General features: G+C 41.4%; 3 protein-coding genes across 4 annotated transcripts in view; 2 read left to right on the top strand and 1 right to left on the bottom strand.

Annotated features, from left to right (window-relative positions):
- Nucleotides 1–4,281, bottom strand: part of LOC131884213 (golgin subfamily A member 6-like protein 22) — a 7,178-nt gene extending 2,897 nt beyond the window's left edge. The window contains exons 1-2 of the mRNA XM_059231913.1: nucleotides 4,204–4,281; nucleotides 43–1,360 (exon numbers count right to left, since the gene is read on the bottom strand). Of these exons, the coding sequence (XP_059087896.1) occupies nucleotides 43–1,359 (1,317 nt within the window). The 5' untranslated portion in view covers nucleotide 1,360; nucleotides 4,204–4,281. The remainder of the gene's footprint in view (nucleotides 1–42; nucleotides 1,361–4,203) is intronic.
- A 4,577-nt stretch (nucleotides 4,282–8,858) lies between these two features.
- Nucleotides 8,859–10,473, top strand: LOC131884215 (ADP/ATP translocase 1-like; the record flags this gene model as incomplete). The annotated part of the gene is given in 2 exon segments (XM_059231915.1): nucleotides 8,859–9,195; nucleotides 9,668–10,473. Coding segments are annotated over 2 exon segments (891 nt in total). The 3' UTR covers nucleotides 10,225–10,473.
- A 97-nt stretch (nucleotides 10,474–10,570) lies between these two features.
- LOC131884216 (glutathione S-transferase Mu 1-like) lies at nucleotides 10,571–15,580 on the top strand. Of its 2 annotated transcripts, XR_009373696.1 has the most exons (3): nucleotides 10,571–10,987; nucleotides 14,582–14,998; nucleotides 15,563–15,580. XR_009373696.1 is itself a non-coding variant. In XM_059231917.1 (2 exons), the coding sequence occupies exons 1-2, from the start codon at nucleotides 10,601–10,603 to the stop codon at nucleotides 14,927–14,929; spliced, it is 735 nt and encodes a 244-aa protein (XP_059087900.1). In that variant the 5' UTR covers nucleotides 10,571–10,600; the 3' UTR covers nucleotides 14,930–15,012. The 2 variants fall into 2 exon arrangements, 1 of the variants encoding a protein (XP_059087900.1); XM_059231917.1 differs by lacking the exon at nucleotides 15,563–15,580 and having other exon boundaries at nucleotides 14,582–15,012.
- The last annotated feature ends 7,536 nt before the right edge of the window (nucleotides 15,581–23,116 follow it).

Here is a 23,116-nt window from a genome sequence, read left to right as displayed (position 1 = left end):
TGTTTCCATCGTAAGTTTGTTGGAATCCATTTCACACTTGACCTTGTCGCACAAGGATTTGAAGATGTCACCCAAGCGATCTTCCAACTCAACCACTTCAGTCTTTCTGGCCTCGTTCGATTGATCAATCTGCTCCTTCAAAGAAGCCACTTCGGTACTAATTTGGTCCTTCAATGAGGATTTGTCATCCTCCATATGCTTGGCCAAGGTTTCCAATGCTTGGTTTCGATCATCTTTTTCATCGCGAATTTGCTTCATCATATCTTCTTTGGCTGCTTTGACCCGTTCTTTGGTAGCTGAATTTAGTGCATCAAAATCCGTTTGAATCTTTTCAAAGAGGTCCTGGTTGGCTTTGACTTTCTTTTCAATGTCTTCTCGTACTTCCTGTACTTTGTCGCTGACCCGACCGATGACTTTTTCGAGGTCTTCGTCTACCTTGCCTTGGAGATCACTGATCTGGGCCACTCTTTCCCGTTTTTCCTTGTCCAATCTGCCGATCAAGTCGTCGCATTGCTTGTTCCGATCTTCGCGGTCCTCTTCCAAAACCTTGTCAAGATCAACTTTCTGTTGAGCAACTCCATCCTTCATCTCTTGGATGCCCTCTTTCAGATTGGACTTCAAGATCTCGTTGTCTTGAGCGCGGAGCATTTTCTCCTCCTCCAAACCCATCTTGACCTCATTGTATTGTCTTTCGCGTATATTCCGTTCCTCGTTAAGCCTATCTTCAAGATCGGCAGTTCCGTTGACCAGATCCGTTTTCATGGTTCCAATTTCATCGCGAAGAGTGTTCTCCACATCTTTGACACCCTTATCCATTCTGTCGCATTCCTCGTCCAGTTTCTTCTGCAAGTTTCGTTCTTGTTCCAGGAGCTTACCCTCCACATCACTTCTCACTGAATCGAGCTCATTGTGCACCCTCCCAAGAGACTCGTCTTGTTTCTCTTGGAATTCCCTTAGAGAGTCTTTTAGATCACCTTTCAGGCCATTCACGGCTTCTGTCACTTTATTGTTTTGCTCGCCAATGAGTTCCTTGAGTGCCATATCTTCTTTCTTCCGCTCATCTTTCTCGAGTTCAACTTGATCTCGCCATTCCTTGGACTGCGTTTCTCGTTCCAGGATCTCGGACTTCAACTCATTCTTGAGTACATCTTGATCCCTCAATAGTGCCAATAGAATCGTCTCCAGCTTGTTGGAGAATCCAGATATTTGGAAGATCATGTTCTTGGTCTCCTCATTGGAGAGTTTAAAGTCTCCATTTTGTCCATTGGTATGTCCATTCATAGCTTTACTTGTGACATTAGAGGGACCAAAAGGACCCTCAGCTTCTTCCACACTATTCAAATGCGCCAACGCCGCCATTCTGGAACAAAAACCAACACAATCAGCTCGGCGATTGTTTTGTTTTGATGATGTGGAAACGTCACTGACTGTTCCAATGGCAAAGCAACATCAAGTTCCAACAGCCTACCACCAGAAGAACCACGCGGATGACTCATCTTTTCCCTCTCTCAAACTCTCTGCCCCCCCCCCCATTCTCTTTCTTCTTTCTCACTGTCATCTACCAGAACTTGAAGGGAAATAGAAGTCGCTCACCAGATATAAATTTGCTTTCAAAACCGAATTGAAGGCTTGTTATCCATGTTTTTATTTGTTGTGGGCACTACCCCAGTGATTCACACACTGTTCACCTCCTGCTTGGCGTCTAATGGCTGATTTCCCCCCTCCGCATGAAATACTCTGAGTCTGTTCCCCTTAGTTCGTCGTCGTCGAGGATCGTGAGTTGTGCGTTTTCACTGTTGGGGTTGGATTCGATTCGAAACTCGGAAGTCTGTCTTCCCTACTTACTACATAGATACTAGCTAGATCTAGCCAAGCGTTGCATGGAGCAAGAGCCTACTACTACATAGCACACACTGTAGGTAGTACACCCTGGTGGAGAGGGCTGGGAGAGAGTTATGATTGTGCCAACATTCCGATTGAGATATTCATCAAATATTCTCGTTTGTTGCGCTCTAAATGCATCCCATGCACTCTTAGGATTGGGACGTTTTCGAGCTTTAAATTGGTCCTAATCGAGGATGTTGTAAGGAGAAATTTTAATTCCCTTTGTCTTAGGTGGCGAATGGTTGTGATATCACGCTTGCTTAATGATGGGAAACCATTTCTCGTGCGTTGGTCTGTGTGTGTGAATGGTTGTGAATGAAGTACTGTACAGGTCCGACGTCATCTGCTTGGATGTGAAAGAAAATTGACAGAGGGCGGAATTTTACGTGAAGCAAAGATGGACAGTGTGTTTAAAGAACGCACAGGAATGAATAGGAAAGCTGTAATAGAGCCAAGAAATGCCATCAATCTTTGTGGTTAGTCATTTTGCCACATTCTCAATTATCCTTGAACAAATCATTATAGAGAGAGGACATTGTTCGAGGCAGGGACCATTAAATTGAATGGATTTTCCCCTCAATGTCTGTGCCAACAAACACTTCAATGAGAGAAACATTTGCAAGATCCAATCAGCAAATAATGAATGATGATTATTCACATAGAATTTTGCACTCTAGAAATTCCAGGTCCAACTAAACTTTAGTGGTAAGTTTCAGACCTCGTTGGTTGATTGTCGAGTTTTACTAGATTTTACTAGATATTTGTGCAGGAGTTGGGGACAAATGAAATGATCTTGATAACAAGTTCATCTGACTATAAAATACAAAATTCGAGAGAACTGCGCATATGGGGAAAAAAATGACTTATGAATTATGAAATTATGATTTGTATGTACTTGCCTTAATTTCAAAGTAGGTCCAAGAGAGCTCGAAGAATTTACTCCGTTTGGAGTAAGATGTTCATTTTCCACCACATCACAGTCAAATGGCAAGGTATGCCCATGTCTCCCAGGAGATTAGGTCACACATTCGCAGTGACATCATCGCTCTACGTTGTCCGTTCAAGACTTTCCACATGGGAAAGAAAACAAGCCCCAGATCTACTCGGCCTCATCAGAGACAGAATGCAAAGGAACGTTAGTTTGCATGTACGTAGTACAGTATGTAGAGTATTAGCCGATACCTTTTTGTGCCTTCTCGAGTGAGTTCTTTTGTGCACTCGGCTACTGACAGAAGTTGGACGAGGTCGTGGAAACTCTAATTTAGGGGATGAATGTGACGATGACGAGCTCCCGCAGCCTCAGGAGGGAGCCGGTCTCCGGGACTTAGCAGGATATGGACAGGTCACTATTTACTCTATTTAGGGGCCATAATGTTGGGAAACTTATGAATAGAACACAGTTTCTTGAGCTCGTAACTGATTTGTTTCTAAATAGGAAATGTTCTTTAGTTTTTAGACTTAGAATAATTGACCCAAATTTTCATCAACTCTTCTAAAGGGACATTTGATGGAAGTTTTGTAATTTCTATTCCACTTGCAATTGGATAACGTCTAAAGTGAGCAACTTCAATCTTATTGATGTCGAGGGCTTTCCAGCTGATTTATTGAAATGCTTCAAATTGAAGGTTGGGTTGAACTTTACTTTCTTACAAATAGTTAATTTACTTAATTTACGATAATTCGATTTAATGAGTCAAAAATAAGCAAAATGTTGAATAAATTCCATACCTAAAAGATACAAAATCACAATCTTTCAAATTGAGACAATGCAATCATTTCATGAATAAAATTTTCGTCATAAACAGAGATCAGTCTTTTCAAATCTAAAAAAAAACGTATTTGCACGACAAGTTTTTCTGCACCTAAAAGAGATCGTTGTAAATCATCAGTATTTTCTTTGTTTTGAAGCGCACGTTCGTTGTATTATCAGATTTAAAAAAAACGCCTTTAAAAATCTATTGATGTTCAAGGGAAAAGCCTTTTTTTCGTAAGGATGTCGTGCTTCCATGATCCTTGCTTTTTGAACAAAGACTTAGGAATGAGGTACAATTAGTCACAGGTATCAAGTGTAAACGTCAAAAGTTAGGAAGCTCAAGTCCCAAGACCAGACCTAAATCTTCATAAGTCCCTTGCATAGATGTTGCCTTCCGTTTTCTTGTCAGTGCAAGAAGAAAAGGCCAAAGACCACACTTTAGGTGCTTCTAAGTATTGAAGATCCCATAACGTAGCTTAAGAGTAGTGCCTTTTCAAAGATGGCAAGTCAAAAAAATGTATAAAGAAACAGGGAGCCATTTTCCAGACTTGCCGTATGTGACTGACTCTTGAGTGCTGAGGTGGGACAAGACGGAACATCTCTTGTTGGCACATGCCGCTGTTTCAAATTCCAAGAGCAATTGTTCCTGTAGCTTTACAAGTAGGAAGTCAAAACGAATCAGTTGCTCTTGTTTTGGCGAAAAAAAACGACAAACAAGGGAAGCACGAATCGTACTGATTTGAGCTCAAAGGGGTAAACAAAACACGAATAAAATCAACGAAGAGGAGAAACGATAGGAAGAAAATAAAGAATTCACGGGTCTTTTGTATGTTTGGTCACTTCCTCGGGATTTAGGGATGCAAAGTAAAACAAGAATCATCCAGAGGAGCTTCGATGTACTGATAAGGAGATCCATTGGAGTTGATTAACTGTTTCATGTTTCTCCTCCCCACTTTAGGATTTTGTCGATATATTTACGTAGAGTTGAGCTAGCTACTGATTTAGTCTTCCATCCGTTGGTCTTCATTTAGTTGAAGAGTGTCCTGATTTTACTCTCCGAAGTTAATGAGTGCTTAAATCGCTTGAAACAAGGCCTCTCACTCGTTAAGAGCTATTCTCGCATCTTCCAATCAGTCTCCGATGTCCTCCAACGTGTTGTTCGCAATCGTTGCATAACCTTAAATAGTGCTCAAGTAACGGGATTGGGTGCACTTTTGAAGAATACACATCCTAGCATTTTTTTCCCCTCGATGTCGGGCAAATACAACTGACGATGGGGTGCAAGACTTAGAAGCACCATCCTAAAGTCGATACTACGGTGAAAAAAATTGGAAATTTTTCATGTCTTACAATTGATTTTTGTTGCTTAGGGCTAAAGAGAGGTGCTGACTTGTGCATTATAACAATCCGGGTATAGGAATCTTTATTCGAGATTTTTTGAAGGTTCCTATACCTGAATTTCATTGTACCAAAGGGGCGTTCACAGGGCAATGGTTGCGAAATTGCAAGAAGAAAAAAATCAGAATACTTCATTCCTTTTATAAAAAGAGCGATGGCTATCCAATATTATCAAAAAATGGTGTAACGTAAACGATCTAACAGCTCCAAAATTCCTGTGTAACTTAAACGATCTAAGAGCTCAAAAATTACCAATTTTTTCCTCCTTTTGTCAATCTCTCCCAAAGCGGCCTTTTTCTTTCGTTTTTTATACAACAACTGAAAAAAGCTTGAAATTTTTGAGAAATCTTCACAGATATCTAGATACTACTCTTAGCTTTTTATTTTTCGATGTAACATGTGCTTTATTTCTTATATTTCCAATTACTATAATCACAAAGAAGATTACTACCACAATTCCAGGCCGTGCCCCAACATTCATGTCAGCGGAGGACATCTTCCAAGACGTTGTTGGCGAGGTTAAGTAATACTGATAGAGACACAGTCTTTTCTTGGGGGCAAATGAATAATCTTTTCGTATTGAACTGCTGGGATTACAATCCCGGTAGCGGTGAGGAAGTCCGCAAAAAAATAGGGAGGATTTGGCTCATTTCAGCCTTAGTACAAAGAGGCGAAACGTTCAAAAGCAGAGTTCAAGCTTCAAACAAATTCGCACCGCTGAGTTGGGAACAGCGCTACAATGAAAGAAATACAACTGTGCAGCAAATCAGTCACTGCACACGGTGTTCAAAAAGCCCTCTCACGTTTCTAGAGAAATTCCCAAACACAAATTGGCATTTTTCAACCTCAAAAAGTCATAGGGAACAACTTTAACTTTATTGCTTTATGGAATTCTAGTCCACATAAAAAACTTACATACCTAAAAACATCAAAAAGCTAAAATTTTCAAAAACCTACTGCACGTAAATTAGGTGCACACTTAGTTAGCTCTTGAATATAATTTACGATATCGTCTATTTCACCGCTACTTAGTTATATCGGGTTTAGTGGTCCAAATGTCATCGTTTTTGGCCCCAAAATTTCCCAAAGAATTAATATCGATTTTCAATATCGCAAAAATGAAAGATTATTTTTTCCATTTATTGCATAATTTCAAATTAACTTAAAACCTTGTACAACCATATCTAAAACCCTCAAAAAAGCAGATTAAAAGTAAAATATTTTAAAAGCATCCAAGGTACAGTTAGTTGAGTTGTCACTGAAAATTTCACAAATATGAATGAAGCCTTAAAGAAGTTATTTTCAATCAGTTTCAACAAAGTCTACAAGAAACGACAAAATCTATAACATTGTTAGTTGTATGTATTGTCTTCAATATTCAAGTGAATGCATAACTAAGTGTACACTTGATGATTGTAAACACACTTTCAAAGATTACACTTTTAGTGTGTTTTAAGTGACATTATATAGCATGTTTAGGTATAGAAAAATGCCAAGATGTGCTTGGGAATTTCCATCAAAACTTTAAAGGGCATTTTTACCAATGTGCATTTGAGACGAAACTTGCATTTTTCAGCTGGCTAATAAAAGAAAGTAACGTTAACGGGAGGTCTAAAAACTACTGATGAGGATCAAATAACTAATCACGGGAGGCTGCTACTAGGGCTACCAATTTACGATTTCAGGCATTTTCAGTGGCATATGGCACATTCAACGGAACATCGGAAATCCGTTAGTAAGTCCCAAAAAGTAACCCCGAATTTTCTTAGATTAAACCAAGTTTGCCTTTTTGGTCAAACCTAACTATTTACCCTATGTTGGAAAAGACAGGTGCGTTGACTTTCCGAACTTTCTGGCCATCCTGATTTTGTTTTTGATAATTCATTTGATCCCATCACTATATGACATCACTGGTGGAATAACCGAAACCTGTTACTTAGCCTCAAAAGATAACCTTGATTGATTCATCTTCCGTCAAACCAGGGTTACTTTTTGCTCAAACTTAACTTTTTGCGTTATGATGGCGGGAATAGGCGGGTATTTTCTTTTTCCACGTCTTATGGCAACCTTAAATTTGAGGTTCGATTTGGCCTCATCACTACTACAATTTAAAGCAAGTAACATCATTTCATTTTTATGATAAGAAATAATTCAGAGAGTAATTACTCGTTTTGGAAAGAAACTATTCGTTTTTTTGGTTCGTTTTTTCGCAGACTTTTCTAACCGCTACAGGGAATGTAATCCCCAGTACTATATAAATGAATGATTATAATTCGTCTATTTATTACCTTTCGATCTTTATATGATATTTGGTTTTCCAACAAGTTTGAGTTGTCAGACTGAGCTAGTCCTTGAATGTAGGGTTGATCTATCTAAATATCAGTCCAAGTCTGACTTGAAGCAAACAACCGGATCAAGAAGACCTACCTATTCCCTACGAATATTAGAGGGAAGCAAATTAAACAATGAAGGATCCCGAGTAAGAAGAGATGTGGACTTCATTGTTCGAACTAGCCTGGATTCTCGAAGGCTTGAACGTGCTCTCCAAACGCACATTAAGCGTCTATGGTCATTAGAATTGGCCCTGAATCCTGGGTTGGGACAAAGCTCATGGATGCTTTTGAAGACGTAAAGTATCAGATACCTTTTGAACCTTCTCTGGACACTGTACAGTGCCAAACTTTTTAGTCTTGCCTCTAGTCTCTCCCAATACAAGTGCTCTCTCATATACTCAATGTTCCTAGTGAAACATCTTTGGACTTGTGCGACCTTTTGCAAACCTGTTGAACTCATTGGAGCCCAAATGGGTGAAGCATATTCAAGATGTGGCTGAGCAATCAACTTGTGCAGAGTTAGCATCGTGACACTATCTCTGGACTTCAGCGTACAATATATCCAACCACACATTTGAAAGGCTTTACCCACCTTCAGCTGGATATGCTCATCGAACTTTCCATTATTTTGGAGGACTACCTCTAGATCTTTCATAGATGAGACCTGCTCAATATCTTTACCTCCATTATCTACGAGTGGAGTATTCAAAGGAGTCTACCTGTATGGACTTTCTATCTTTACATTTAACACGTGCACGTATTGACACCCATCCCTGTATTGTATATGATGGATTTCACTACAGAGATTTCAAGTCTACTGAGAAAATCAGACCAGCCTGCTAAACATCAGCTTCATATCAGGCTAATTCGGCAAACAACGACTTGGAAATCGTCAGCTGAAAAATAGGTTGATTAAAGAGCTACCAGTTTGGTCCTCTGAAAACCAAATTAACCAAATCTGGCCTTATCTCAGAACTGGGTCACATCAATCTCTAGGGATGAAAAATTGTTAAAAGCCATTTTCGACCACCTCGCAGAAGATGGTGATAGAAAATGGCGCAAGTTTCTTGAAACTTGAATTTTGCCATCGAGAATGTGCCTCAAATGGGAAAGCATTCCAAGCCATTTTTGACCATTTTACAGAAAATGGGAGAAATTCCCCCAAAAGTCAATGTTTTGCCAATTGCCATTACTAATGATCGGTGGCAGCATTCGCTAGGACCATCAAATCTAATCTACCATCACTTAGATGTTTTCTTGTGCTTAAATCTTCATCACTGGCTTCATCCAACTCCCTTAAACTCACAACTAGTAGGTTCCCTCAACCTGTATTTGGCTTTTTATGTCGGAAAATCTGACCTAATCACGGCGCTATGATTTGGCATGCCTGTTAACCACGTCGCCGTTTCTCCAATCCTGGTTGTTCAAGACATCTTTTGACTGGCCTCGATCCTTGAGCTTGATCAGCCCCCAACCTCACGGTCAACATTATCATGAACCAGGACTTTATTCTCGATTTCGTGGCGGGTGGAATCTCGGCAGCCGTGTCCAAAACCATCGTGGCACCGTTGGAGCGGGTCAAGATCTTGTTGCAGATCCAGGATGCGTCCAAGCACATCCCCAAGGATCAGCGCTACAAGGGCATCGTGGATTGCTTCACACGGGTCCACAATGAGCAGGGATTCCTGTCCTTCTGGCGAGGCAATGTCGTCAACGTGGTCCGATACTTCCCCACTCAAGCCTTGAACTTCGCCTTCAAGGACACCTACAAGAAGATGTTCATGGACGGCATCGACAAGGACAAGCAGTTCTGGAAGTTCTTCGCCGGTAAATGCTAATGGATAAGGTGGTTAAGATGGGCAATCCAGAAATGAGGAGGGTCTTCCACGGGATGACAGGTCGATCCTCAACGTAGTATGTACTAACCGCTCTGGAAAATGATGAAAGTTCTGATCTTCCAGATTTGGCAACCACAATCCAATATCAGCTAGCAGTTGATGTTTTGACCTCGTCTTACTTTACCTCTCTGTCACGAAGAATATGAAGTGTAGAAATGTCATCAAACTAGTTAAGCCGATGGTATCGTTAGGTGTATCAGTCGTTCGACTGGCAGGACAATGTGTGGCTGGGCTTGACCGAAGAACTGATAGATTGGAATTTTCTTTTGAAAGGAGCCTAGACGAGTTCATTTTGACGAACCAAATCGACATGATCAATAATACACTGAAGGATTGAAATGAAGTCATCCGGATCGTATCACTGACAATATTCCTCATTGAACCCGTCCTCCTTTTTCCAGGTAATCTGGCCGCCGGTGGAGCCGCGGGAGCCACTTCGCTCTTGATCGTGTATCCCTTGGATTTCGCCCGTACCCGTTTAGGTGCGGATGTGGGCAAAGCCGCGGCCGATCGCGAGTTTAAAGGGCTCTTCGACTGCATCGCCAAATGCTACAAGGCCGACGGTATGATCCGGGGCCTCTATCCCGGTTTCCTGTCCTCGGTGCAGGGCATCATCATCTACCGAGCCATCTATTTCGGCGCTTATGATACGGCCAAGGAGATGGTCGACAAGCCCAGTTTCTTGACCAAGTTTGCCATCGCTCAAACTGTGGCCGCCGTGTCGGTTTCGGTGGCATATCCCTTTGATACGGTTCGACGACGACTCATGATGATGTCGGGTGAGGGTGAGAAGATGTATTCGGGCACCACGGATTGCTGGAAGAAGATCATGCGGGACGAGGGTGCCAAGGCCTTCTACAAGGGCAACTTTACCAACGTGATCCGGTCGGTGGGATGCGCATTAGTACTGGTTCTTTATGACGAACTCATCGCCGTTTTCAAGGATGCGGCCAAGTAGACCGACAGTCCTAGCGGTAAACTTCGAAAACTGGAGTAAATAGTGGATCAATCTATATTTTTTAAAAGAGACGTGGCTGTTAGATGTGATCACAGTAAACCATTCCGAAGCATTTCAAAATGTCATCCCACACTATCATCCATATCGTTTGCTCCCTCTCCCAATGGAAACGTGAGTATTTTGGCTATCGTTGAACCCCCTGTGTCAACAGATTTGTAAACAGCCATGGAATAAAGGGGTCAAAGAATATATGATACGTCCAGTTATTGGCCGAACTTGGTAACTAAAGATAAGCCAGAGTCGTTGATCTGGAACTTGGAGACTGGATTGAAAGGGGGGGGGGAGGGTAAAGCGTGATTGGTGATCAGTTGACATCATGAGCGTGACAAGTAAAGCAATCCTTGGATATTGGGATTGTCGTGGGTTGTGCCATGCCAGTCGGTTGGTGTTGGAATATGCTCAAGTTAGCTATGAGTTCCGTCCAGCTCAAAGCGGACCGGGGCCTTTGTATGCTAAAAAAGTTTGGTTGGACAAGAAGTTTGAAGTCTTGAGCGAATTCGACTTTCCCAATCTGCCTTATTATCAAGATGAGAACGTGAAACTCACTCAGTCCATGGCCATTCTTCAGTATCTGGGACGGAGATATGGCTTGGCTGCGGAGAATGAAAAGGCCCAGATTCATTTGGATTTGTTCCGCGAACAAATCAATGAATTGTTTGGTGCGCTTACAAGCTATGTCTACTTTGGGGATCATATTGGAAAGGTAAAGAGTTGGTCTTACAAGTGTCTTCGGTCCATTTTCTGAGCAGGAAACATGACAATTTCAATTATACAGGAATAATAAAATATTTATTTTTTTTAACAAAAGCAAGCCTTTTTGATTGCGGCCCAAAAGCCTGAACGCTTAAAAAAAGCATGCGCCATTTTTTCTTATTTCTATCAAATGCTAAATCCAAATCAAAAAGCTAAACACCAGCAATTCTGACCCGATTATACCATTTTCTTCGACAATTGAAGTTTTCGCCAACTAATCAAGTGTAGCGACCCTGTCTTCCTACTTTCCCGCTTCTTCCTATCTGTCTTCATTGTACTCTCCTTCCTCTATATAAACTTCCCTTACCGCAAATATAATCAGTCTACTACCATCTCACGACTCAACACGTTGTCGGGCCTACATGGTTCCGCCACACAAGGTTATCAATTGTTTGATTAGGATAAATTGGAATGCATTGTCATTTTCTTGTGTTAATACTGTACATCACCTGTTTATTCAAAAGAAGCGATTCTCTTCGGCTTACCACCTTATATAGAAAGTCTCCTGCTCAAGGGATTTTTCGCATTTGTCGTAAAGGGTGAAGGTAATGTATCAGTCACGATTTTCTGGGGCTTTTGATATTGAATCGCTGAAAGGCAATCGATCATGGGGCGTTCTAAAGCATTGACCATAAACATGGCCGTCCTCGTACAATGAAGGGCTTCCGGATCATTCGTGTCATAGCTAGGGCTCAGTCGATTCAAAATGAAAGGATTAATAGAGTACTCAAATCGAAGTATTACTGTGGAAGCAAAACTGAATTATGTTTGCCAACGCTAGTGTGTCATCTAGTGGTGAAGTTCCAAGAATACGATTGAACATGACCATACGAACAACGTGAGCGGTTTTTAAAAGGTACGTAACCTATGTTGAAAATCGGGCTTGAATATGAGTAGATCTTGAATAGTCGATCTAGTAAAACGATGTTGTTATTGTTTAGCATTATCAAAAGCTCAAATTTCATCGCAAATTTCCATATCGAAACATTTTCTTCTGAGCTTTATTTCCTTTGATGGAGTGAAACTCGAGGTTGGGGTTTCATCAGAGCTCGATTTTGACATTGGAAGATCATTGCAAAAAAAAATCAAAGCTTGTCTCAAATAGATCCGTTTACATGTTGGAGTTTGCTTTTTTAGGTATTTTGTCACCTAAAATGTGATTGTTTCTGAGCATTTGATTCCAATTGGATTTACTAAATTCAACCAACTTCAAGATAAGGATTCACCCATTTAAGACAGCCATGGCACCATCTACCAAAGTAAATATGAAGATTAATTAGTCATTTTTATTTTATTTATTGACAATACTGAATCCACTTTTACACAATTGTGGTGTGATACCTTTTATAACCTAAAACTGTGATGTGATTGTAGTTGAAATTCATTACTTTTGAACTCAGAGCGCGACCTTTAAGATCTAAAACAGTATGAACATGTTTAGCCCTTTTTCGGCTGCAAAAAAAATAGTTGTCTTGCTTTTTATTAATTAAAATGCCAAAAATGTTAGTTCTACCTTGCAGCTCATTCATATGACGATCAGTGCTGAAAAGGGCTCATCATTCTCTCTTTTCAGGACTATTTTGACATAAGAATGCTTTTAACAAAATGTCTTGCAAGCTTTCCAGAGAGTCATTTGAGGAAAAGTTTGATACAAAAATATTGTTCTCAAACTAACAGAATAGGCATTACAATTGAATAATTAGAGCTAAGGTCCGCTTTCAGGTTGGCGTCATTATTTTCTAAAGACAACGCCACCTGTCGTTCAAAGGGTTGCTTGTTTTCAATTGGGATTCAGCTGCCTTACGTCACAAAATGCGAGCAAAATGTAAACAAGGTTTGTCATTGGTTGAAATTGCGGGTAAGAAGAGTCGAAGGAGCAATCAGAGCAATAACTGTCAAAGTAAAAAGGCGGGAAATTCAAACTGATCGAAAATCGTCATTTTTAAGGTCGAAATTTCACATGTTCCAGTCAACAATTTTGTCCAAAAATGTTACTACAACACGACATTTTTTGTAGCCGTTTCAGAATCAATCAAAATTAGAATCATTTTTGCATCATACTCTGGGCTAGAAGGAAAAAACCTTCAGACCAGTACATAACTCTCAAGCTAATGTCGGCAAATCCCTTATGTACTGTAAACTTGACAATGGCTCAAATGCAAAAAACTCCAAATTGCCTCATTGCTAGATTTCACCAGAGATAGTCGCATCTATCATTGAATGATCATTTAGGAAACAAAAATTAGTGGCTGACATAAATGCAAAAGAGAATGTTTTACCTAACATGACTTCATTAAAGAATTGGCCAAAAGCAAAGTTAGTCACCCTTGGAAAATGATGAATTTTCGAAGCTGCCGACCTCCAATATGCCGTGATTAAAAGGCCCATGCATATTTGGAACAACTTCAGACGATACTAGAACCGAATTCTCTTGAATCTGATTGAGCTAATATCATATTGAGCTAATACATTTTCTTATCTGCGAAAGGATTAGACCTTCTCTGTTGGTGCATTTAAAAAAGATAGAGGAATTTTTGTTGCATTTTCGTATTGATTTAGGCAAGGGAGTTCACAAGGAAGTTTGCCTGGAGATAACAGAGAGAACAAAATTGTTGTACTTATTTGACTTGCCTGCCGGAGAGCTTGTCTATTTGTATTCAAAATTGAAACGTTTTGTAGTACTCAGCTTGATTGTTAGATGGCGGAGCAATAGCATGAAGGTACAGCGCCCTCAACGGCCAGTTTGTTATTTTTTTTCATCAAGTACATTCTCAAGTTGACTCTCTCCACCTTGACAACTAGAGGATTTTTTGCAATAAGGGATGAGTTGCTCTAACTATTTTGAAAGGCCAGAGTGCACAAGGCTGCACTTCTTAAGTAAGGAACAGATCTGTTGTGTAGGTGATACTTTTTGATCTTTCACAATGTTCCAAGTGATTTTTTTTCATTTTGTTAGAGAGCCATAACTCATTGCCTTAACACTCTTCTTTATTCTTGTAGTTCCAGCACTGAGGAAAAATCAAAATATTGAGCCTTAATTCAGAAAATAAATCTTTATTATTTAGCTTATAAAAGTAAGGAATAATTGCGCTCTTTACAAATTATAATTGCATTTTTACTCCTATGACATGGCTTGGAATTTTCTGTTTTTTTTTACTGAAAAAAAACAAACCTTTCGTGTCCAGCCATTGTTATTTTTTTCGTTTTTTGGCAATGCTCACTTTCGATTAGATTAATTACAGGATATTTTTTATTTGGATGAAGCCAAGAATTTATAAAGCATCTGTTTCTTAGGATTTCTTAGGGTAATAAGAAAATGGTCGAAGCAGCTAAAGTGTCATCCCCATATTGGGTGTGGGTGGGATGGGGTGGGATATATGTCATTGTAATTGTTAGAAATTACGTTTAGAAAGTAATTGAATCAAGTATGGCATTGTCATGTCATGACCCATCTGTCCATGAGCAAGAAGATATCAATTACTGTCTTTTTAATGAATAACTTTCCTGACAATTATTCCACCTGACATTATTTCCGCCTTTATAGGGTACCAAACCGTCGGCCGAAGAGAAGAATGTGTCTAGGGAAGCCTTCTTAAAGAAATGCAACGCTGACCTCCCACTTTTAGAGAAGAAAAAATCCAAAATACCTGGACCTTGGCTAACCGGTGACAAACTCACTTACGTGGATTTCCATTTTTACGAAGCCTTGGATCATATTCGTAAATTGGTACCGGGGATCCTGAATAAGTGTCCCCATCTTTCGAAGGTGATGGACCAATTCGAGAAGCTCCCCTTCATTCAAGATTACCTTGGATCCGATCGATTCAGGCCTTTCCCATTATGGAGCGAAAGATCCAGCATTGGATTGAAAGAGGGCGATTACGAGACGTAATGTGATTCTCAAAGTGGATCTAATCGCAGTCAAGACCCTGTTTCAGGCGTCAGACAAGAATACAGAAATGTAATTTGCATTCCTTCCTGTCTTGTTCATTTCGGAAACAAGTTTTGCCGCAGCCAGATTTAGTTACGTGATACTGCATGCCATTATCGTAATGTATCACTCTTCTAGTTTGTGGTTGGCATCACTTATTACTCCGTAAGCAATAATCCATACGTAAAGCCACCTCACCTGATTGGAGCTCTCTCGTTCTCTCTAGTCCTGTGTGTACCTTTAAAAGAAGACAAATGAAATCCTCCGAAATCTCTTCGAACCAAGGCAGCAATTTCGTTAGATAATACTAGAACTGAACTTTGTCGTACAAACGCGTATTCTTCGCTTTTCGAACCAACCAAATGAATGACCCCGTCCTCTGGGAACTCCAAATTCGGTCTTGTGAACACTTGAACACTGGCCATTTCTGAACATGATGTTGGATTGTTAGTATGCCAGGGATATGCTCGTTTATTCAATCGGATATCCGCAGATACTTAGAGTTCCCGAGTCGAGGCGAACTGAATTGAGCTTGTCTTTCCTGTATTCTAACTGGGCAAGGAGTCCTTATTTCATCTTCTTTTTCTTCCTTAGACCGGATTTTCAGGAAGCTTTAGATAATGGAGCTGCGCTGTTGGAGGTCTCTTAAAACACGTTGGTTCAGATATTCCAGCCACTGTCTTTGAATGAAGTGAATATTCATGCCACACTCCAAATCCTTAATTAAATCCCTCTTCGACAAGGGGAAAAATCATGCCTTAACAAAAAATAAAGTCGACCAATTTATCCGGGAGTGGTCTGTTAGGTTGAAAAAAAAACACGTTAATTCGATTTTAGTCTTTATTGTTGAGCATATCGGGATTCCCACCTTCCCACCTTCCCACCTTCCTGCCTTGACCAATAACTGAGTGCCTCGAGTACCTCTAAAACAATCCTATAGTCAAATCTCAAAGAAACGTTGTTTGGAGCAGGTCTCTCCAAGTTTTCCTCCTAAACCCATTCGAATGCCATCTCCTTAGAACAGGGCATTAGAATTATGAGCACGAACTCACACCATGATTCATGAACCATGGTCGACAATAACAACCTAGCGGTTCCTCCGTGATCCTGAATTGGTTGTCAGTCAGTCGGTGTTAAAAGCAGCTGGTAGATCCCTCTCCCTTGCCTCATAACAGCCAGGTTGTTGCCATATCTGTCCACCGGTAGATTGGTGAGGCCTGGCGTTTCGCATCGAGCTTCCGAGAAACGTTTGGAGGCAACTCTACCACCGAGATGCAGCCGGGATGATGCTGTGATTAGAAGATTGCCAGAAGCATCGGACGCCCGGTCCCGTTATTCCTGGGAATGATAAGAGGACATCATCTCACCCAAGGAGGAAGGAGAACGGGGTAGGCCTAGTAGGCATACTCCACCTCGTCATCGTTATCCTCGTCCTCGTCCTTCTTCTACTTCTTCTAACACCTGTTGCAACGAGGAGACGGGAACCTCCTTCCATCCGTCCATCCATCCATCCATCCATCCAGGAAATGAACGATCAAGCCTGATCCTGAACCAGGGCGAGCAGCATGCCAATCACGAATGCTTGAAGGATGGATGCATGGCATCAAGAGACAGAGTATTGCAGGCTAGAGTTTGGCACTGCCGGTTGCTGCTCGTTACATCATCAGTGGTTTTGGCCTTGGACTAACGGAAGACCAGCTGGATTTGGCATTCACTTATTCTAATGTTGTCCTAGTAACAGAGATGGCGGACAGAAATTTGGCCAGCAGTTTCACCTCTGTCTCATCAGTCATCCCTCTGATTCTCGGAGGATTGGCATTAAAAAAAAGAGACCTCGTGACTGACGGGAGGCCAATTGTAATCGGATGCCATGCAAGATATAAATCATGTTCAAGGTAGCTCCATTCGTATGTTTCCTCGCCTGTTTGAGAGAATGTACAAATGTTTCCTTCTTCGCTTGACCTAGAAATTGGACCGTCATAAGTGGTGCATACATACGTGCACGAGCTACCAAATCTAGATGAATGAATATGTTTTGGCCGCTAGATAAACAATAAAAAAAAGATACTTTACTAAAACCACGTACATAGAACTAGGGGGCTTGTCGCCTGACACCAAAAAAGGCTACCAACAGGTTTCTTACGTGAAAACCACGCTCCCCACAACATTCCACAAGCTCAACCCAACGCTTCTCTTCTTTTCATTGACATCCACTCAAAAGAATTCTCCTGTCCCCTTTCATGGTTAGTGGCTTTGTCTTTCACTCTTTCTCTCTCTCTCTCTCTCTGTCTCTCTTTAACTGGATTGTGTGGCTGGAGAGTTTTAAAATACCCAAAATGTTTCCGGGGTCATCTCGCATTCAATTGGCTGAAGGATTTTTACTACGCAGTTCAGAGATGATAATCGGATACCCATCAGGGCATCCGCCTTTCATGGATTGAAACCTCTCAACTGTCGTCGTCGAGGTCTAATCTTCCATTCCTTATGAGGGATGCTGCCAAATGGCGTGCCCCACCGCTACCACCCCCATCTTCACCACCATGGGGTGAGCATTCAAACCACTTCCATCCATCCATCCATCCATCCATTCCCTCCCCGATTCAAAGACAACTGGCAACCACCACAGATGTTCGGACGAATGAATCCAACTTCCACGGGCGCTTTGGAACAACCCTTTAATGAAGGGGCTCCATTCACCGACGGTTAATAATTGCATCGGCGTACAGCTTAGAAAAGAAAAACACCGAGGTTTCCCACACAAAACCCGAGGACGAGCTCGGTTTTTCAAAGAGGCTTAAAATATCCCTCATGTCTCACCCGTGATCTTGGTTAGTGTATCTATGATCGACTTTCCAGCTTGAGCAAGTCGTCGTCATCATTATGCAACACCCTTCGTAGATAAATGATGCCATAATGCATGAGGCGAATTGACCGATTTCATCCCCCCTTTGCAAACGTACACGTTTTATTGCGTATCAGGGTTGGACTAGATTTGGACCGATTTCTCTATTTTGAATATTCTTTTCAATGCGCTATTATTATCTATAGTTGACCCTCGCTTAAATCTGCTTTTTATTGATGTCAATTTGGACAGATGAGTGGGTAAGTGGGCCTGGACTTAAAATGCTTTGGTTTCTCATTAAACAGTTTACTCTTTGGGCTACGGCTAGTCTGGCTTCTGAAGAGCATATTTGTCAAATATCAACCATGCTCATTACGAAATGCTTCCTTCTTTCCAACCTTGGTTTCGGCCATCACTAAGAACCCAGGTGGAGCCAATCCTCTATCCAGATTGGCAGTACAAGCCAAACACAAAGAAAGTAAACCCTAAGAGCTCTCGAGTAGCTATGTTCACCATTGGCGGCGAACAATACTTTTGAAGGACTGATTTAAGCCCAATTTTTACATCAAAAATGAAATTTGTCCTGCACATAAAGATAACTGAGACAATAAATGTGTTGGCCCTGAATTTACATCTCAAATCATAACCCAAGGTATTGAGGAATCCATTATTGGACAAGTTTTGCAAGGCGTTATGGTACTTTAAAATTTTACATTTGAACGTTTTAGGCATAATTGGCCTTGAAGTTACAGATTAAACTTTACTATCAATTTTTTTCAAATATACCTTTTTAAGTGTCATCCTTATTACAATGAATGATGAGCCATCTTTTCGTATAAAGAGGAAAAACATCAAATAAATTTCAAAATCCATAAATGCATTTTTAAGTCCGTGTTGACAAAACAAGGTGAATATATCTCGCATATTTGCATTGATATGCCCAAACTAACTTGAGTATTTAAAGAGCTACACCCAAATAAGGAATTGCAGTGACAATTGTTCCTTTTCAGCCCAAACAAGTTTATCGCATTTTCATGTATTCGTAGATGGGAGACTCTTGGTGTTATCGCTTTATGATTGACCAAAATCACCCCCTGAAACCCCGGTAGTACGAAAATTCACAAGAACATAGTACAAGATGCTGGGGAGGCTGCTGTTGCTGCTGCCTTTTTGGTTGCTACTATTCACTGAGCCCTCCCAAAAATTCGTATGTTGCGAAGCCATGGGAGAAATTCGGCATCCCGCTTGATGTCCTCCTTTTAACTTTAGTGTTATGCCTACTTTTTGCGTTTATACAAATAGGGTAAGCTCGACTTTGACACTGTTGAACCGCCATTTTGATGAGCCTAGTGAATTTTGAAAGGATAATAAAATTATCAATACCTTTTATTTCCTGGTATTGTTTTTGATGTCACATTATGAAAGCTCAAATATTTTTTTCCGCAGGTATGAGTTTCTCAGTATTCCATGACATCTCAATGGAAATTATTTGTGAATTTTCAGTAAATGATTTTCCACAGATTTTGCAAGTTAAGAAAGCAAAAGTGACTTTGATTTCAATGTCCCCCTAGTAATGTCGTTTCTAATCATATCTATTATCGTGTTTTTAAACCTGAAACTGATCAAAAGGATCCTGTTGCTCTTTCATAGACTTAACCGTACCTGAAGAAACCACCTTTTCTGTATTTTTGACCTTGTATTTTATTGACAAGCTGATATTGCACTTATGTCAATGTTAAATGGTAGTGAAAAGAAACCCTGTTTGGTTAGCGTGAAGACACTCGCAAAGTACCTCTTCGGTTATCATAACTTCGTCTGAGCTATTTTGCTATGAGAAACTTCACGGTCCAAATCACATTCCTTGGACACGTTTGTATTAAACGGACAATAATACATAGTCCACTCTTGTTAGTATCGCAGGCTCAATAAATGTTGCAAAAAACGTCTTGCAAAGTGGAAGCTATTTCAAATACCTAAATCAGAGCTCTTCTCTAGGACTTGAATAACGCTTAAAAAAAGTCATATTTGGACACGTACAATGAGAGAAACTTATTATCAAAATCGATAAAAAACGAAGAGTCAATAACCATTCAATTGAATCATAGGTCTAGTATGCATTTTGTAATCAACTATAGTTTTAATCACGTGAATCACTAGCAATGACATGGTGGACAATAACGTCAAGTCCCACAAGAATCTTAATGCTCCAATGAAACTCTCAAAAATTGCAGTTGAGGCGCTAATTCGATAACTTTTTCCGTTGCACTGTAGCCAGTCGTCTTAAGTGTTGTCTCGTGACAAATTAGTCAAGATTTATGGCTTAACGAGCGAGCCCATCATGCCCCCATCCCCCATGCAAGGCCAATGAACATCCAAGTCTAAGGCGGAATGCTCTCCGAACGATGTACCTACCTACATACGAACATAGTAGATGATGATTGTGTCATCCTCGCCCAGTTTTGTTCTGCTCTCCCGCTCAACAGGTCTGCAAAACCTTTGAAATGGAAGCGCCTCGAGATCTCATTAAATGGCTTCAAATAGCAGGGGCTCTAGTGCATCTATTTTCGATGATCAGAAACGAAGATGTTTTCGCTGGTGAACCAAAAGAACTAGCAATAGCAGTGGTGGTGGTGGTGTTGGTAGTGGAAAAGATACATAGTAGCTGGAGTAAGAGCCCAATAGATAGTACCGCCGGTACAAGCTGCTGCTACAGGTCCATCTATGATGGTTGAGTAGCTGATCGGAGGAATGCCTTTCCACCTTGGATATGTGTACCTACATGGATGCGTGCGTGTGTGTCTTGAACTCGGGGGGGGGGGGGGGAGGGGTTGAAAGGTCTTTGACTTTTCCCATTTCGTCAACACCATCATCATCATCGTTACTATCGTCATCGGGGTCCGGGTTGAAAGGATTTTGGAAATGTTACTCGTGTTTTTAATGTCTAGTCGGAAACCTGTCTGGAGCGCCCGGGCACTCTTTAGAATCCGAATGTGAGGTATGTGATAAGCAATTTTCTTGCAGAGTAATCATTGACCACTTGGAATAGAACACCAAGTACGTTTCTTAGTGACGGACGGACTGACGGAGCTGCCTAACTGACTGACACGGACCAAGTGGTTGAGTCAAAGCGTGTGTGTGTGAGTGGAGTGAGTGAGTGATGAGTGAGTTGAGATGAGTGAGTGAGTGAGTGAGTGAGTGAGTGAGTGAGTGAATGAGTGAGTATGCGAGTGAGTGAGCCAGGGAGCCATCCAAAGGGTCTTTGCCCTCTGAGACGAAAAGTCGTCTGACATGGAGAAATTTATTTCCAAGCCTCTCTCCAATTTCATGTAGGACCAAAGGCGACATGTCGTCCCGTCCAGCCCACAATTGGGGATTTTGGGGTGGAGATCCATAAATCCGAATTCTTTCCCGGTCCATCCAAGGCTCCAGCTTTTCATCTTGTCGTTCAAATCCTGATTTCGAGGGGATTTTAAAAATATCCAACGCCATGAAATGCCTGCCACCCTCAATGGATGAGCAACAAGATTAGTGGTAGTGCTGGTAGTTGTTGATGATGACAGGGACCCAAAAATAACTTGAGTCGCTTCGATTTGCTGGCTGGCCTGTTTGTTTATTGTTTACTAAACTAAAAGCGACCAGAAGAAACGCTTGACAAGATCCCTATCATCACGGATGAATCGATCTCAAAAGCCCCGTTCGGGAAACAGCTTTTCGAAACGGATCAACAACTAGAGATGTTTCCCACCGGTTCCTCTGGAGGGGTTTCTTGTCGGGCAAATCCTCGGGCCATTTCAAAACTTCCCAAATCACCCATCAAATGCCTATGCCTGATAAATGCCCCCCCCCCCCTCATCGCTACTCTATTCGAGGCCTTTTCCGGATCGAATCGCTCGTACACTAGCATGATGGATGGACACACTGTTGCCTAGCCAAGTTATCTAATAGGTTGTTCGCGGGTCAAGGAGTCCCCGTCAAGTGTGCAGTCGCTTTCAATCTTAAGTCTAGGACATCAATTACCCACCGGGTCTGATGGTTGGTCCTTGGATTCTGTTTTTGCTGGCCAAAAGAAACTCACCGAAGTGTGGTGTTCAGAGTGCCGGTCGCATTGGCAATTCTATAGTAGTAGTTCGTGGTAGTCGCGGGGCTGGTCGTAAAACGATTCGAGCTTGAAATGCATAGCACCATTTTGGGAGTTTGTAACGCAACTCAGCGGATGGATGGATGGATGGATGGTAGAGTATACCTATACTGCACGTACAGTAGGGAAGCAAGCACGAGGAACGTGGTGTTGATCCTTTCATTTGTCGGGGTGAATGTCCTATGGATACTTCCTAGTTCTCATAAATTGTCAGGTATTCTTGGGTAGAGAAAGACTTGCCTGACAAGATAAGATCTAGCTTGAAGGTTTTCGTCTTGAAAGTGACAAGAGCCCTGGATACAACGTAATAATAGCCAGTATGCCCGCCTACCCATCAACCAACCAAGTCCCCAAGCACCGCTGAAGCAACAGTCAAACGTACATCTACCTAAGATTGGAAACAAGTCTGGGGTCCGTTTGGAAAGAGAAACAGAAAGAAATTCCACCCGAAAAAAGCCCCTACCAACGAACGAGAAATGACCGTTCCCAGCGGTTCTCGTGACCCAAGGGGACTGGCTGGTTAGGTAATAGCTCTAATGAGCAGGAGGCGAGTTTCTCCGCCATCCACATGGCGTTGGCAGCAAAGACAACGGCGTCTCTGTATGTGAATGTACAGTACAAATGCGCTTGGAGACCGGTTGATACGCTTGCTTTTGGAACCAATCTAATCGCATGGCCACGAAGAAATTCTTGGCCCCTTCAGGGGGCGATTGTCGTCATTTTTAGGATCATGGGGTTGTCTCGAGGTGATTAAAAGGGCAATGACTTTTTCCAAGTCTTCAGGCCCGCAGCTAAGAGCTAATAATGATGATCATGAGCTTCAGAGGGGGACCGAGAACGTATCAAATAGGCCTGTGCGATAGCCAAGGAAAAGACACCTCTGTTTTTCCCCTCGCCATTTTCTCGCGGGTCCCAATTAAATGAACATTTAAGTGTTGTTCATTATCCAGCGTCAAGTGTTTCCAAGATGAGGCAAACATGAGCCTTTTTAAAATCAAGAGATGAGACCCATTCATTGTTGATTATTGTTGGTGGTAAAATATACATGTGGCGCGTCGGAAAGATCAGATATCGAAATTGACCCATGGTTCAAATACTCGTTTATCTCCTCCTTGAATAAGGAAAGAACAATGATAGCCCTCATTAATAGATCAAAAGTCTCGTAAAA

Source organism: Tigriopus californicus, chromosome 7 (assembly GCF_007210705.1).
Source record: "Tigriopus californicus strain San Diego chromosome 7, Tcal_SD_v2.1, whole genome shotgun sequence".
In the NCBI taxonomy this organism is placed as follows: Eukaryota; Metazoa; Arthropoda; class Copepoda; order Harpacticoida; family Harpacticidae; genus Tigriopus; species Tigriopus californicus.
This window is presented reverse-complemented; position numbering and strand designations above follow the sequence as displayed.

Bases quoted from the DNA above. Each gene is read 5' to 3' on its own strand.
- LOC131884216 (XM_059231917.1), top strand. From the start codon at position 10,601: ATGAGCGTGACAAGTAAAGCAATCCTTGGATATTGGGATTGTCGTGGG. The intron at 10,988-14,581 runs GTAAAGAGTTGG...CCGCCTTTATAG, and splicing joins TTGGGGATCATATTGGAAAG to GGTACCAAACCGTCGGCCGA.